The sequence below is a fragment of the Lissotriton helveticus genome, chromosome 10, assembly GCF_964261635.1.
Source record: "Lissotriton helveticus chromosome 10, aLisHel1.1, whole genome shotgun sequence".
NCBI lineage: Eukaryota > Metazoa > Chordata > Amphibia > Caudata > Salamandridae > Lissotriton > Lissotriton helveticus.
The window spans coordinates 1,122,892,269-1,122,909,932 of record NC_136071.1 but is presented as its reverse complement, the minus strand read 5'-3'; the positions used below and the strand labels follow the sequence as shown (position 1 = coordinate 1,122,909,932).

Below are 17,664 nucleotides of genomic sequence, written 5' to 3'. Positions count from 1 at the left end.
CCGCCCGCGCAAGAGAACGCCCGCACCGCGGCGGAATTGCCGCCACGGTAAACGGATTAACAGTAGACCTGAAAGGTAAACTTGTAATCCGAGTTGACATATTTTCATCTCAGTGGATCAAACCGTTTGCATCTCATATTTTGGAAAATTCCCAGTATATTGTGTAGTGCAGGCTAAAAGTCAGTGGTTACTGTCCCATATAAACCCTTTGAGCTGACCAGTGAGTTGGAGCAGCATTCCAAATCCTAAGAGGTCCTGCCAGGGCATCGACTCTTATGCCAAGAGATGATCCAGTAATGAGAGGAGTTGAGTCCAGCTGATCATGTGTTTTCCTTTTGATGGAACACTCCCTCCCAGCTGAAATCTGATAAACACTTGGCATGAATTAGAAATGTACACCCGTGGTCCGGCACAAATGCAGCACAAAGCATTACTCCCAACATATCACAGAGCATATTGAATTTTTATTTTATACAAAAAGAAAAACAAACACTAAAAAGGCGAATGCATGGTAATCAAGGTCTGCCCAAAGAACGGAGGGGATGGTCTACAATCAGGAGAACATAGCAAGAGCCCTGAGGCTCTAACAAGGTCGGGGGGGGGGGGGGGGAGCAGCGGGGAGAATCGGAAATTCAAAAAAAAAAACAGTATGAAAGGGTTCCGGGAACGCTCGCCTAGGGAGATAGGACAACATCAGTAGTGCCTACAAGGGGAGGGGTACAGATATCCCCACGATATTCATTCCACTGGCCCCAAATCTTCGTCCACGCCCTGGGTCTGCCCCTGGCCACATAAACAGTCTTCTCACGAAACATGGACCAGTCCATGTTGTCCTCCCATTTCGAGACCTCAGGGGGCCTGGAAGCGCCCCAGAGTTGCGCAATATCCCGTTTCGCAATCATGTAACCCAAGGTAGCCCATCTAATCTGGGCCACAGAGTAGTCAGTGGGCTCCCACACATTCAACAGACATCGTCGAGGCTCCGGCCGCAGGGCTACATCAGTCACAGCAGTCATCACCTCAAGCACAGCAGTCCAATAAGCCGCCACAACCGGGCACTCCCAAAGAATGTGTAAAAAGGTAGCACTCGACCCACAACCACGCTTACATAACCCATCCAAGGAAAAGCCCATCGTCACCAGACGCGGACCAGTGACATACACTCGATGAAGGATTTTAAGTTGAACCAAACGGAGACGGGCAGGAATGGCTACCTCCTTGGGAGAAGAGAGTGCCGATTGCCAATCCTCGTCGTCCAGTTCCAACCCATCGCCAACCCAAGCCTCCCGAAGTCGGACCAATAAGTCCGCCCGATTATTGATCAGCTTCTTATAGATCAGGGAAATAGTGCTATCAGGCAGGTGCCCATCAAGGACACGATCTTCGAGGGGGGAAGACTCGGGCAGGGCCTTATCAGGAGTCAAGACTGAGGCGAGGGCGTGCCGGACCTGCAGATAACGAAAAAATTCCCTATAATTCAAACCATATTCCGCCTGGAGGGCCTGGAACGACTTCACACTACCCTTCGAACATACATCACCCACCTTACATATCCCAATCATATCCCAGCGGTCGAAGCCCTTAGTAGACCAGAGACACCCCAGACGTTCCGAGGCATAAAGCGGCGTTGCCAGCGTCATTCGATCCTCCCATCCCAAACTCACATTCGCGGCTCGCCACACAGTTACTGCAATCCTGGACGGGCCCACAAGATGGCGCCCGGCTGATCGAGAATAAAGCGCTCTATTAAAGTCCCCACCCGGCAGCTGGAGTCTATCCATCTCGAATGCAGGATTTCGACCCGGTGAAAACATCACGTGATTAATAGCAGACAACTGGGAAGCCCAATAATATCGCTTGATATCTGGGAGCGCCATGCCCCCGTCGTACCAAGGGATGGTGAGTTTCGCGAGGGCAATACATGGACGCCCGTCCCAAATCAATTGCCTTTGAAGACTTTCGATCTCTCGGAAATAGGTCTTGGGGATAGTGTCATAGGAGTTCTGGAGCGCGTAGAGGAACCGCGGCAAGGACATCATTTTAAACAGGGCCGCCCTGCCCAGAGGAGACAAAGGAAGCTTACGCCAACGGGCCACGTCCAGTCGCAATCTAAGCAACGGGGGGAGGAGATTACGCTCAAATCGGAGCGAGGAGTCCAACGTAATAAAAATCCCTAAATATTTGAAGCCAGACTGGACCACCTGGATAGGAAGTCTGCTCGGCAATGGGGGTAAAACACCCGAAAGAACATACACGCAGGACTTGGCCCAGTTAATAACGAGGCCTGAGTTGGCACCAAATGAAGTAAGAACGTCAAATAAAACAGACAGAGATTTACGCGGGGAGGTGAGATATAAAAGAATGTCGTCCGCGTAAAGCGAAACGCGGTCCTCAAAGTCCGGAGACCAGCGAATCCCCTTGAGCGAAGGTTCCCACCGAAGCCAAGCAGCCAATGGTTCCAAGGCGAGTGCAAAAAGCAACGGAGACAAGGGGCATCCCTGACGGGTACCCCTACCAAGGGTGAAAGGGGCCGAAACTCTACCATTTACCACTACTTGTGCCAGAGGTTCCGCATATAATAACTTGATCCAACCAATAAACTCAGGCCCGAAACCAAATTTCTCAAGAGCCGCCCAAAGATAAGGCCACTCCACAGTGTCAAAAGCCATTGAGGCATCCAACGATGCCAAAATGGCCGGCTCCGTCAGAAGCCCCGCCCTCGCAATCGCGCCGTGAAGACGACGTAGGTTCAGAGCCGTGTTGCGATGCGGGATAAATCCGGACTGATCTGGATGGACCAAGCCACCAATGACCGTCAGGAGGCGGGACGCCAGGAGTTTCGCCAATACCTTGGGTTCAACATTTAGCAGGGATATGGGCCTATAGGATGAACAAAGGTCCCGCGGTTTACCATCCTTGGGGATGACAACTATCGTGGCCAGTCGCTGATCATAAGGGAGAATACCCCGTTCCCGGGACTCCAGAAACATGGCGCGAAGATATGGCGCCACCCTGTCGGGACGTAACTTGTACAGTTCAATTGGCAACCCGTTCGGGCCCAATGCTTTGCCCGAACGTAGTGAACGGATGGCAGTAGCTATCTCATCAACAGTAAAGGGGGAATCCAACGCTGCACGATCCAAATCGGAAACAACGGGCAGAGCTATATCACGCAATAGAAGGCGAGAGTCAGCCACATCTCTCACAGACACAGGGGTATACACCACACGGAAGTACTCAGCAAAACGGTGAACTATTCCAATCGGGTCCGTCACACTCTCACCACTCGAAGACTGAATCACTGGTACCACACGATTAGCTATCTCCTTCTTATCCAGCCATGCCAACAATTTACCCGCTTTGTCACCCACATCATACAAACGACCCTGTTGCTCCCGAAACATCACTTTAGCAGCATCCGTGACCATGGACTTATAGGCAAATTGTTTCAGACCCAGGGCGTGGAGTTTCGCAGACGTGACACCAGATTCCAAAGCATCCTCCAATGCAGAAATCTCTCCCTCAAGATCCACCACCTCCCTATTCCTCGCCCTCTTAGCTTCGACAATAAGGGAGAGGGCCTGCCCACGAATCACCGTCTTAAAGGCCTCCCATAGGGACACAGCTGAGGAAACCGACCCCTCGTTATCCAGAAAATACGCGTCCAAAGACTTAAGCAAAAGGCTGCGGGTCTCGGGGGAGGTAAGGTACCACGGATTGATGGGAGCCACCCGGCCCACTGCCTCCACTCCAACCTCAAAACGAAGCCAGAGCGGAGAGTGGTCAGAGATACCCCTGGGTAGGTGTACAATCTCACGCACCGCTGGCGACTGAGCCGCAGGCATCAGGAAATAATCCAGTCTAGACAGACTCCCATGGGCCCCAGAATGAAAGGTGTATTGAAGCTGAGTAGGATGCAAAAGCCTCCAGCAATCCACCAAGCCAAAGGTATCCAAAAATCCACCCAACCACTGTTGGGCCGCAGGAGTATCTCTAGGGGGGTGGCGATCGTGGAGACCGGAGAACACCGAATTAAAATCACCAGCCAGAAAGAGAGTACTATCAGGGAGGTCCAACAAGACACGGCCCAAATCTGAAAAGGTAGAAGTCTGCAAGCCGGGGGGCACATAAACAGTAAATAAGGAGAGGGCACGACCCTCATAGCGACCCACAAGGACCGCATATCGCCCCCGATCATCCTGAATCACATCATCAATAGCTTGGGGGAGGGAAGCCCGAACAAGGATACCCACACCCCTAGAACCCGAGGTAAACCCCGAATGTGCTACGAGGCGATAGCCCCACCTATTCATTGCATGACAAACATTGCCTACCAAATGAGTCTCCTGCAGGAAAACAATATCAGGAGATAAACGTCGTATACATTTCAACACCACACTTCGTTTGATACGATCTCCCAGACCGTTAACGTTCCACGAAACAAATCTCAACCCGCTACCCCCCATCCCACCCAACAAAGCCAAAACCCCCCACCAATGAGCATGACACCAGAAACATCTTCAAATACAGGATAAAGTCGCCTTGAAAACAGAACACACAAACAACGAACTCCTCAACCACCCACCCCCAAAATAACAAGAAAACACCCCCCACCCTGCACCCCTGCAAAAAGCTAAAAAGCCACCCCAACCTGCAGTGTGCCTGTCGCCCAAGAACCCCTATTCTACACAAAGACCCCGGAGGAGGAAAGGCTCCGTCCCACCCGCCACCCCGATCAAGACCAATGACGAGAAAAAGAACATACATCAAATCACATAAGCAATAGAGGAACATAGGCATACACTCCTGGAAGAGTTATTCAAAACAAGGCACCAGGCATAAACGAAATGTTCAGCTCTCTACACCACCTTCAGCACCGCCCGGGTGGGCATCGGACTCAGTCTCAGGAGGTCGGCTAGGCAAGGAGTCTAGCCAGTCATTCACAGCGTCCGGCCGATCAAAGAAGAAAGTTCGATCATTATACTCAACCCGCAGCCTGGTCGGAAAGAGCATAGCGTAACGCATCCCCATGTCCCTAAGGCGCTTCTTGGCACCACGAAATCCCATCCGCTGCTTCTGGACCTGTTGGGAAAAGTCTGGATAAAAGTTCACCGTGGCATTCTCAAAGGCCACCGGGCCCTTCACCCGCGACGCCTGTAGGATAGCGTCCCGATCTCTATAGTGGAAAAGCTTTGCAACAATAGGTCTCGGCGGGGCGCCTGGCTTACCCTGGCCCCCCGGAACACGATGTGCACGCTCCACTGTGAAAAATTTACTAAGGCCAGATGGGGAAAGGTGGTTCTGGATCAGGTCTTCAACCAGGAGATCAACCGAGTGGGGTTCTGGGTTCTCCGGCACACCAACCACGCGAACATTACAGCGACGTGCCCTGTTCTCAAAATCTTCCAAGCGCCGGGTCATGAAATCGTTCACCCTACGGAGATTGCCAATCTCCGTCTGTATCTCAGAGACGTCCGCCGTGAGGCTGGATGATTTGATATCCAACGACTTCACCTTTTCGTTCGTTTTGGAGAGATCGGCTCGAATTAGGTTCACCTCGATTGCCACGGTGTCAATTTTGTGGGCCAAGGTTTCGTACTGTTGGCCTATTGACTCCTTCATGCCAGAAATGGCGCCCATGATGTCCTGCAACGAAGGCTCCGTCGACGCATCCACGACGTGGTCAGACGCACTGGGACCGGGCAGGGCAGCTCCGGGGGACCCCTTAGAATGGGTATAACGGTCCATAACATTAGATTGGACCGGACCCCCGCGCAGAGGTGTCTTCGTCTTGCGCGTCTCCCGGTCCCCTCTGCCCGCCATTTTGGAGATGCGTCACAAGGAGATTCACCAGGGTCAACGGACCGGGCACCAGAAATGGAGGCCTCGGGACTAAAGGACCACAACAAGGGTATCACTAGGAGAGGGGCAGCCAAATAGAAGAATAGTCCAGCCAAAGGCCCAACAGCCGACGCGTGTCCTGGAACCAGCTATGGCCCGACCCTCTCACCGATGTCCCAGTCAGAGGCAGAATCAAAACCGAAACTTAAGAAGGGGACCCACAAGTCCAATCCCCCTGCCGTTGTTGTTCAACTCCAAGACGGCCACCGAACCTCACCCAGTCCCGGGCGCACCTCAAGGGCGGAGCCCAAAAGTTCAATTCACCATAAATCAGGCACCCGGTGTCAAAATAAAGTTCTGAAAGGTCCAGGTAGATCAGCCCAACGTCCTCTATACAAATCCTCGCGAAAAATCAGGATTCATGCAGGATATTATGCCGGGAGCGGCGGGGGTCCGGGGAGCGCTGTGCTCACGCGGCCATCACGGATGCCCGCCAAGCTCCTCCTCCTGATAAACACTTCTTATCTGCTGTGGACAGACATGCAGTGCACAGGACTCCAAACAATTCTAGAGGCAAGTCAGCTATTCCATGCTCTCATTCTCTCGTAATGTAGCGCCTAGAAATAGCATTAGGGTGGTAGGATGCTAAGAACATTCTAAACACGTTAGACCTGTTCATTTTATTCTCGCTGCTAGCAACACATACAAGTGCTGTTTTGTTTGTATTCTGTGTGGTTATAATTAATGTACTAAGCAACAGAATAAATCTGTAGAAATAAACTTTTTAAAATATTTGGGCCATATGTACAAAAATTAGGAATAGTGATTTCCAAATTGCAATTCTTACCCAAACACAATTGCAAAAGAATATATTTAAAAATATGGATTCCTAGTGGGGTCGCAGATTGACCTACCGCATAAATATTAATGAGGTAGGTGGCTCGCTAGTAACCACAGAGATGGTGGCCTGCTGGGGTCAGCAGACCAACATGTCGGTGATCGCTTTTAATAAAATTCAGTCCATTTTCCTTAAAAGAAATAGGAATTTGTTTCCAAAGAAAAATGTAACTTTTAAGTTTCATGTTTTTCATGCTTTTAAGAGCAGGCAGTGGCCTGTGGGACCACTGCCTGCGCTTAAAAAATATATTTGTTTAATTCTGAAAGGGGAACGGGTCCCATGGGTACCCCTTCCCATTTGTGAATGGTTAACACAGCCTTCAAGTACTCAGTAAAAAATGTATGTGTTGCAACTGTAATTCGGTCACAAAACATCAATACATATCACTACGAATCGGAATTTGGAAGGGACTCCCTAAACGTATCCAATCCAAATACTGAATCGCAAGCCCAATTTGTGATTCGGTAACAAGTTACTGAATGGCGATTTGGCTTTTGTACATTTAAATTACTTTTTTTTGTAGTCACAAATGGCCCAATTCTACAAATTGGGGTAGTTTCCAAAGCACGACTCACTATGATTAAATGCCATCAGGAGGGTTGGAGAGTAGAGCACCATGTCTATGATTACTTTTTAAACATTATTTTTTAAAGTTTGAGAACTGGCAGTGGGCCGCGGGATAAGTGCCAACTCCTCAAAAACACTTTCTTTTATATTCAAAGAGGGGAAGGTATCCCATTCAGATCCCTTCCCATTGTGAATGTGTTGCCAACTCAACTCTGTAGTCTGCAACTTTTCAATCTTTATGACTGGATTTCACAAGCAAATTATTGATACATAATGTAATGAATTGCTGTTTGGAAGGGACGCCCAAACCATGGCCCTTTGCGTTAGTGATTTGTTATGCCTTTCTTAACCCATTTTGTGATTCTGTAACCTGTTACCAAATCTCAGAATAATTTATTACATTAAAATAAGTCATTTTGCATTCGCAAACCCTGTTATTTTGAGAATCGCAAACTTTTCGACCGCAACAATGCTTAGTACATGTAGCCATTGGTCATGGGAAGGGCATTCTACATAAGACTACAGACAGGACTCAAATCATTCTCCCTTAATCAAGATTTTTAAAAGTTTTGGGCCAGCTATGCAATGTCAGAATATATTTCTTTTGGTGTTCTTTAAAAAGACTACAGCACAACTTGGATCATTGCCACAGTAGCCCCTTTTCTCATGACCTGTGAAAGGTTACGTTTTTTCAGGAGTGTGTGCTTGTGGTGGCTGACCCACACATCGCCTGTTGGTTTTCCCCCCTCCTTCCCATCTGGATTCTTCCTCCTCTGGCTAGGCCAGAAGGGCAGTGCTTCAGAGGCTTGCAGATCAGAGAGGCAACCATTAATCATACTTTCCGCTTATGAGCAGGCTGTACCAATGCACTGTTAAAATAAAATAAAAGTCTGCAGTGTCTGTCATATATGCATGAGGATCCATTGATCTCATGGGGTGTGTTCTTGAATATATGAACAAAGATGACTGTTGAAAATGGATTGCTAGGTATTTACAAATCCTTAATGTTTATATCCAGGTGCTATAATTATGGTAAGTTTTTCTAACATTGGTAGTGCCTACAGGTGTAATGACCCTTTAGAACATCATGCTCTAGATCATAGGAACTCGTAAACATTTGCCAAGTGGCAACAAAGTATGGTCTGTGGTGTTACCGAGGACCGCACTGTGGCGGTAGGGATTCCTGGGTGGGTGGGTCAGGGATTGTAGAAGGAGGTCTAAAAAATTTTTTTTTATTTAATGGGCAAGCATTTATTTGCAGGTTAACTAGAGTTAAGTGGTGCAGGACACCACAGTAGCTACTTAATTTAACCTGTAAATAAATGATTGCATGTTTAATAAGCATTGTTTCTGAATATTAGTTGTCAGCAAGTACACAGCAGCTCGTGCTATTGTTCACCAGGGGGGTCGCATGTAAAGGTCAAGAGGGCCGCGTGCGGCCTCCGGGCCATAATTTGAGTATCACTGCTCTAGATCATAAATATTTTCCTATTTTTCCCCCCTGTGTTGACCTGTACCCCAAATAGACAGGCATGAGCAGCCGCTGACCATGTATTGTGTATCCTCTTTTGTTCCAGATGGCTTTTGAAACCATGGGTGTGATATCAGTGGTGACCAACTGTGCCCTGATAGGGATGTCTCCGCAAGTCAACGCGCTCTTCCCAGACAACAAAACCGAGCTCATTTTGATTGTGGCTGCAGTGGAGGTAAGGAAAACCAATGCACACATTTGTGGTGTCCTTCAGAGTGTTAACAGTTTGCAGATGATATTAAAATTATTCAGATGTGGAGATGTAACTGTTGATGAAGAATAATTTTTTCCAGCATGGTATCAATAGAAATATGGAAGTTTGTCGTATGATTGCGACTCCATTTTGCAGTAAAGTAATTTCTGCAAATATTGGTTGTGGATTTTTATCCCATTCACCTATAATGATATTTTGAGGCATCTCCCCTACAGTAATTGCCCTGGACTGGATCAATAAATAATGTATTCACTGGGTTTTCATCAGCAGCCTATAATAAAGGCTAACATAATGTTTGTGTAGGAATATTACCAAACCATTTTTTCAAGTACTTAATGGTAATACAAATGTCAAACAATGCTATGATGTGTTTTCAATGTTATGCACTTACCGCTTGTGTATCGTGAAGGTTCTCTAGAATGGTAGTCCAGAAATCACAAAAGGGTGGTGTGGACATTGATGATGAGAAAACAGCATATAAGGAAGTCTGGTGTGTCAATGTCTGAAAACCCTCGCTAATTAAAAGAATTTCCCCTTCACGGGGAGATTATATTATCATTACATTTTGCACAAAAAAACAAAGCAATAATACTTTGCTTTCTCCAAGCTTTGGACAATGAGTTTTTGACTTTGTCGGTGGGCCTTAGCAGAACAACCGCCTAGATAGTCATGTTTTTCACAGTTTCCTGAAGAGGAGGTGGTTGGGTTAGGTGCACAAAGTGAGGCTCATGGTATTCCAGTGTCTAGGGCTAGAGATGTCCTGTCATCTGCTTAACAGTTTGTGTTGTCTGGAAGGTATTTGGTGAAAAAGACACTTAGGTTTATGGTTGGAATGTGATAAGGTGTAAAGTGGAGAGTTTCTTCTCATGAATATTCATGATGGGTCAAAATTAATGCCTTGTTTAAAACTTGATGATAGTGTGCATTCTTCAAAATAACTATACTTTTCTAAGTTCTCATGCATATTTAAAATGTGTTTTGTTTTTCCATTTTGTATTGCGTGCTACCATTTTGTTGGTTTGGATGTTGGATTTTGGGTTACTCCGGCTTCCTGGAATGTGAAGCTAAGCTGGGCATTGTTGATACTTATTTCACTGTTTTAATCACATTTCACTGTCCTAATAACTGTGAAAACAATCAAATTCCAAACATGAAGAATTCTTAGTTTGGCCGGGGAAACCTACATATACCAACTACAGTAGTATTCCTTTCTCAGCATCAAAGTTGTCCTGCTCCCACCAGTGACCATGTCGGAACCTGGACATCCCTGCCCCGTATTGTAAGGCTAAACAGATCCCCGCCACCCCGCCTAAAGAGTTGTTATTCAGCTGACACCACCAAGAACGTCCATCTAGCAAAGCCCTAGTAGGAAGACCACCTTGGACCTTTTTTTTAAACCTTGCCTTATATTATTGTCTGGACAGATTTTATTTTTGCAGAGACACATCATCCTTTGCCCCCGAAAGGCTCTTTTTTGTGTATAATGTCTCTGTTTCTACAGTGTAGGAAAGAGGATTCTTAAAATACGTGAACGAGTTGCCACAATCTTGATCTGTGCTGTATCAGCACTCCCACAATATGAAAATAATCAGATTTTTATTAAGTAAACTGTCTTTTTTTGAGGAATCCCTATCTTACCTTTGGTAATCTTGTACAAGCATCAAAGCCTTTGTCCCTGAAAAATTGAACGTGGTACCTGAATATCAACACCAAAACAATATTAGAATTAAGCATCTTAAAATCCCCTATGAGTCTTTTTAAAGCAAATACAATTTACTGATCAAAAGTAAAATGGCATTGGTGTTCTGTAGCTTCCTCATTTGTTTGCATGTATTCCTTTTTGCCATTACACAGCCCAGATTTACTAACAGTCTCTGGTACATAAAGAGATCATTTGTGTCCCATATACCCAGGAGTATGGTTGATGCCCTCTTATTGATAAGTCAATCCAACTACTGATTCTAATTACCTATGCACCATTTCCCAATTGATCCCAATCATGGGTCTTTCCCATATAATATGGATAAATGTGTCTACTCCATTGCATTCCTGCTAGCACCTCTTAACTGTTTGCTCTGCCTATTGTGAACAGAACTTGCTTGATAGATTTAAGCCTATGCAATATCTCTAGTTGAATAAGTGTAAAACTGGCGCTGATCAATGTTTCCCTGTTGAGTGTCAAGGTCTCCAGCCATTCGTCATCTTCTAAATTGCCAAATCTCAGACCCAGACACTTCTCAGCTTTGCCTTGTCTTTTCCTATGTTATACCATAGGATCTGGACACCACCTAATGGCACATATCTATCTGAAACAATATAGTATGCACAAGTGATATCTCATTCACTTAGTGAGAAAAGAATGCCTCTCTATCCCGTATGCATGCCTGAAGGGCATGCTGGAGGTGTAGGTTTCTAAAGGTCCTCCATCTCTTATTCCTGCTGTATTTGTTCAAATTATTTTATACTTTTAATTCCCCACAGCTCATCTAATGTCCATATTCCTATTATATCCTACTCTGTATAACCCATTAGGACGTTCACCTCTTTTACGTTTGTACCTGCCCAAAAGGGTGTTCTAGATGTCAGCCCTTTGGACCAACACATCTGTCTGTTGAGTTTGTGCCATATTAGGATAATCACTTCAGTGGCCTGTGGCACTGCTAAGCAGAGTGCCTCCATATAGAAAATGTGTTTTGCCCTTTGCCTCCACAATGTGTCTATTCTGGAACCTACTTCATCTTGAGAAGCAAAAGCCTGCCCATTGACATTAGTGAGCTGGGCAGCCTGGAAGTACTTCCTGACATTTGGACGCGCTAGCCCCCTTGATGCTTCAAAGACTCCTTTGATGCTTCAAAGACTCATCTGAGGAGTCTTTGAAGCATCTCTAGGACACTTCTAGGGTCCTATCCCTCTTCCTCTCTGTGCTACTACCATACCTACGTTGGGTCCAGGAGCGTGCTTTCTGACGCTCTGGTTCAACTTTTTGTTCTCTACAGATCTTTATCCGGAAAGTGTCTGCATTATCCGCTGTCACCAACACGGATCCTACTTTTCCTCGCCATCTACCGACTTTAAGTGTATGCTCTCCACCCATTGGTGACATCGACGACGCACAGACGTCCTGAGCACTTTTTACAAGTCGTAAAGCCATATTGGATGCACGAACCTTTTAAGAAACTGGAGCCATACCTAAGTTCCACGTTTAGAGTTAACCTGGTCTCGAGCGGAGGCCCGGTCGGAATTATCACCGGCTAAGCGACCTGTGGTTCTATTTCTTCGCGCTACAGCCCTGATGAGTCGTACAAGCACTGTTACCGCTTGACGACGAAACACGTGTCGGCTGGCCATCCTTACATTAATAGAGGAATACCGTCACCATCGTTGTCCTTTTCTACGTTTGTTGATACTTGGACGTACTATGTCCATTGGGACATCTTAACTGTACTGTTTATTATTGGTGTGCATTAGGTCTTTGTTTCTGCCTTTGTATGTTGTGTGCTTTGCATACACCTGGAGGGGTTTAGGGTTTTTCTTCCCCTCACCTTCCTGCACCCAGACCCATTAGCATCTTACACTACCGTGTGCTGTGCGCCTAGCATTTCCCTAACCTTTAAAACCCCAGTTCTCTTTAGGCTTTGCACTTCTAGGGAATACCCCCTTCCAAAATGCACTTCTGGCCCTATCATCCATTTTATGGAATACAGGCCTCAGTATATTTGATGCTGCATTTTCCATTATGTGTATTTTAAGAAAAACATTCCTTTTGAAAAGTTCAGCATGGCTCAGCAGAGACAAAGTAAGCGATTTGCAGCGCGAGCCATCAGTCTCTACATTCTGTAACAATGGGCCTCTATGTGGCATAAATCTGGATTGGTCCGGTCCACCAAATCCAGGATTACTGAAATTAATCTATTGGCAAGCAACATTGCTAATATCTTTGTCTCTCCATTAATTAAGGAGACCGGATGGAAAGACCCCACCCCCCATCTCTCCTTCAGTTTCCCCTCTTTGGGATCAGACCATCATCGCTAAGCTGAGATTGGCAAGTAGGGTTCCCTCTTCTTGGGACTACAGGATCCTATTCCTCATTGGTTTGGCCGTGACCTCTGCCTTGTTTTTGGAAGTCTATCGGCAGTGTGTTGGGACCAGACACCTTCCTAGGCTGCAGCTGTGATACTACAGTCCTCACTTTCTCAATTAGAAGAGCCTCCTCCAGTTCCTGTCTCTGTGTTGCCGTCAGGTTGCATGTAGGGATTCATCTGACACTGGAGACACATGTCAATAAGACCTTGGTGATGTGCTTTTCCCTCATTAGGGCTATGAAGAAGATTCTTTCTCTTCTTCCCACCCACACACGCCCACTGATAGTCAGGAGCGTGATTTTGAGTAGGTTAGACTACTGTAACTCCCTGCTGTTGGACTCCCCTAAGTTTCTGACTGGCAGGTTACAGAGAATCCAGAATATGGCAGCTAAATTGGCCTTGTCACGTCCACGACACTCCTCTTCTTCTCAGGCCCTTGTGGAGTTGCACTGGCTCCCTATAGTGCAGAGAATTCATTTTAAATCACTCTGTGTTGTGTTTAAGGTGCTTCATGGACTGGGCCCTTCATTATTACAGAGTAAATTTGACTGGTATGTCCCTTCCCGTTGTCTTCGCTCCTCTTCAGCCTTTCTGGTGAAAATTCCTCCATCCAGAAGAGTCAGGTTGGGAGGTCAGGCTTTCAGTGTCGCGGCTGCTAGACTCTGGAATAAGCTGCCTCTAGAGCTGCGACAGATGAATGACCTCTTACCTTTCCGTAAACAAATAAAAACCTGGCTTTTTCCCACAAGTTAACGTTTTTTTCAGTTTAGCCTCCGGTGTCATTCTATTACCCCCTCTTTTAGCGCTAGGATGCCTGCTTGGGTTACAGTGCGCTCTATAAGTTTTGTTTACAATTACAATTACAATCTCTTAATCACGCCATTACAATTCGTAAGTGTACACATTTTCAAAGAAGTCTGCAGACCTCCTCGCCACTGCCTACTCATCCGTCAATGTTTCCCAGGCATTGGTGAAGATATAACCAATGTACTGCAAGCCCTCCTCTCATTTGCTCTGCCAACCCACAAGCCCCTTGGCTTTGTCTCCAGCCAGTAAGGTATTAAAGCTTCCTGCCTCAAAGGTCTATGCAGCGGTCATATCCTGTGTCCACAAGCTTCGTAATTTAGTTATGCCCTGCGCAGGTCTCTCAATCAACAGTTCCTTTTGCAGCGGTTATAAAAGTGTAACCCAGCTCTGCTTGGTGATACCCCTCAGCAAATTAACTTAAGTATCTCGCACTATTTCCACCTGTGTCTCATCCTATTCCTTGACCACAAAGTGTCTTAGTGCAAAACCAACCCCACAGCAGGCCAGCTATGGATGCAGGTGGGCTGAAGGGAGGTCAGGAAGAAGATGCCATTAGCAAGCAGGAGGGGCTTGCTCCCTAGGCGGTGCTAGCTGATCACAAATGTAGCCAACAGGAAATGTAATGTAGGGGGCTTGGTGAGCATAGGACACCCCTCTAAAGTGCATCGTCAAGTTGGTAGTTGGGTTTGAGGACGTGAGGTCAGATGTGTCGCCAGCATGCCAGGGACAACAAAGGAAGTGATTCCACACATTGGGAGTGCTCTCAAGATGTAACCCCGCTATAAATGCAGGCAGCAGAACCGGTAACTTGTTGCAGCTCTTTGCAGCTGGAGGAAGTTCCTGCTGGACCGAGCTGAAGTAGGTTAAGGTTTTAGCATTTGCTCTCTCCTGATAAGTTGAGCCTGACTTGTTATAAAGTTGTTTTAAGCTGACAAAATGGGTCTGTCAAGCCACACTGCAAAGGGGCTGCAGCGTTTGATAGCCAAATTGGGGCTATTTTGTGAACTTAATCATCTCAAATAATTAAATCTGTGTATAACAGAAGTTTTGAATATCGCCTCAAAGCATAGAGTTGCATCCTGGTGCTTGATAACCCGAAATTGGTTGCAATAAGTTAGCATGCCCATCTGAGGCTACGAACAGGTAGTCGATTACAATGGAAGCCACTGTGCATAGATAAAAAGAAGGATGCCAGTTGTTCTAAGGGTACATTAATGAAATTGATGCTATAGGCATGTCTCTACTCTCACTGTTCATGGCATACCAGTCAAAACTGACTATATTACTAACAGTGCAGCTCTCTGTTGGCCTACGTGGTTACTGATTGGACCACATCAAGGGAGTTGTGCTTCGAATGCTGACCTCGCTAAGGCGGGATACGGTGGTACATCGATCACCTTGCGACTAGTCCTGTGACCTACAAATGGCCGGATTTTACAAACTGAGCAGAGCCCGCTGTAAGAGGTAAATTGCTCGCTCATCCTGATTCACTATAGGTCTTCTATGCACCTGTGATTTGCGAAACATAAAAACCCTTGCGTGTGCTGAGAATTAGTCAACTAATGATGAAAAATAATATTTTTGGAGATATTTACATTTTTCAACCACGCTGTAAGCGAACAGTTGACAGAAGAATCGCCGAATGTCTCGTAAATCAGATGGGACACACCTAGAAACCATCATTGCTAATTATTTGAAAACTGCCTGGTTGCCGGCCTTGCCGCCATATTGTAGTCAGGCAAACTGAAGCGGATCTTTATGAGGTTTTTACGTCCTTGTCTCCCTCTTTTTATTTGGTTGATGCCGGTGGTGTATGCAGATCATGTAGCTATTGTTACGTTGTCTTAGGGCGAAATATGGAATAATAAGAAATATTACCTCCGTAGTGTTGGCAAAAATGTTCCACTTTCTGCACTTATGATGTTACTTTTTTTTTTAAAGACGCTACTTAATATGCGTAAGGAGGGGACGTAATTCAGAAGACACATTTGCACTGTGACTGTTTTAATATTGTGATGCTGCTATTTTGTACCGTTATGGCTTTGATAAACCAAATAAGCATATATGTATTATTGTTATTATTACTAACATTAATAGTAGTATTAGCATTATTATTGCGAGTGACTGACAGTAAGAATCTACTGAATGTATACTTTTGTTAATGTTAAGGAAGTGCAGTTTTTTGTATGTTAATATTAAGATGGTCTTTGATTAGCTAGTTTGGGGTCCACATTGGCAGTGTCAAAGTAGCCCGGATGTGATGGTATGCGGGACATAGGGGAGGAGGTCGCTAATATTCGTATGTGTATGTAACAGCTCTTAAGGGTTCGGTTAATAGGATGGGAGCACAACAAACATATATAGCATCACACCCTGTATTTTTAATTGTTTTATAGCGGTGAAAGAGGGGATGTGTATTTGTAGTCCATATTCATGTTGAGGGAAGTGGAATTTAATATCCAGAGGGCCTAGAATCCTGCCTTCCGGGTCACGAAACAACTGGTGTCGTTCCTACATGCAAAGATTGTGTTTTGGTGGTTCTCGACAAGAATGGAAACTTGTAGATTCGTGAAGAGCGTACATCTCTCCACAACCTGTCCTACAGGGATGGTAACCTGCCAACTGCAGGGTAACAAGAAAAGAATACCTTGCAGCAGGCACATTAGCCGCCTGAGGTTTGTCACCCACTTGCCTAAGTCTTGGTGTTGTAAACGTTGACCTGAAGGCTGCACACATCTGCTAAAACTGCTATAAGTGTGCTGTCTTAATATTATTAACTTGTCTAGCGCTTCCTACCGCACCGCCTGCTGTTTCTAAGCATAGTAAATAATAGGTGTTAGTATTAGCTAATTTAATGGTTCTTTGAACTTGATTGTGTTACATACACGTTGTACTCATACCGCGTAACCCCGCATCATTGTCTGACTAGCCTCAAAGCTGCCTTACCATTTCAAACATTTCAAAGGCTTTGACCTACAGGTTTCAAACAAATCTCTGCAGCAGACTCTTGGCCTTCTGAGCTGCTTCAGTGGGATTTAGCACATTGCCTGCATTGTCCTCAATTCTCCACAATAAGGGCATGATTACGAGTCTGGTGGTTTGAGAACTGCCAGACTCGCCGTGGCGGTCCAGCCACCACCGTGCTGGCGGTCGACCGTTCTATTACAAGTTGGGTGGTCGGACCGCCATGGGACCGCCTCAACCGCCAGTGATCAGAGATCCTTGGCGGTGGCTCGGCAGTCTTGAGGCACCAATATGCTTAACGGAACAGCCGCCTGAGGTTTGCCACCCCCTTGCCTAAAGTCTTGGTGTTGTAAACGTTGACCTGAAGGCTGCACACATCTGCTGAAATTGCTATAAATGTGCTGTCTTGTTTATGTATAGCGCCTCATACCGCACCTCCACTGTTTCTAAGCATAGTAAATAGTAGGTGTAAGCATTACCTAATTTAATGGTTCTTTGAGTTTGATTGTGTAACATACAGCGTATTCCCACATCGTTGTCTGACTAACCTCTACGCCCTCCAAGCTGCCTTCCCCATTTCAAACATCTCAAATGCTTTGGCCTACAGGTAGCACTCACATCTCCGCAGCCGACTCTGGACCTTCTGAGCTGCTTCAGTGGGATTTAACACAAAGCCTGAATTGTCCACAAACCTCTTCAGTAAATGTTCAACTCACCAAGATATTGCAACGTCATAGGCCTTGTTTCTGGAATATCAGTG

The 17,664-nt window shown here is 46.0% G+C and overlaps 1 protein-coding gene across 1 annotated transcript in view; it reads left to right on the top strand.

Moving 5' to 3' along the window:
- Positions 1 to 17,664, top strand: part of ANO10 (anoctamin 10) — a 715,024-nt gene that overhangs the window by 154,387 nt on the left and 542,973 nt on the right. Inside the window, exon 11 of the mRNA XM_078663907.1 lies at positions 8,884 to 9,012. Within this exon, the coding sequence (XP_078520033.1) occupies positions 8,884 to 9,012 (129 nt within the window). The remainder of the gene's footprint in view (positions 1 to 8,883; positions 9,013 to 17,664) is intronic.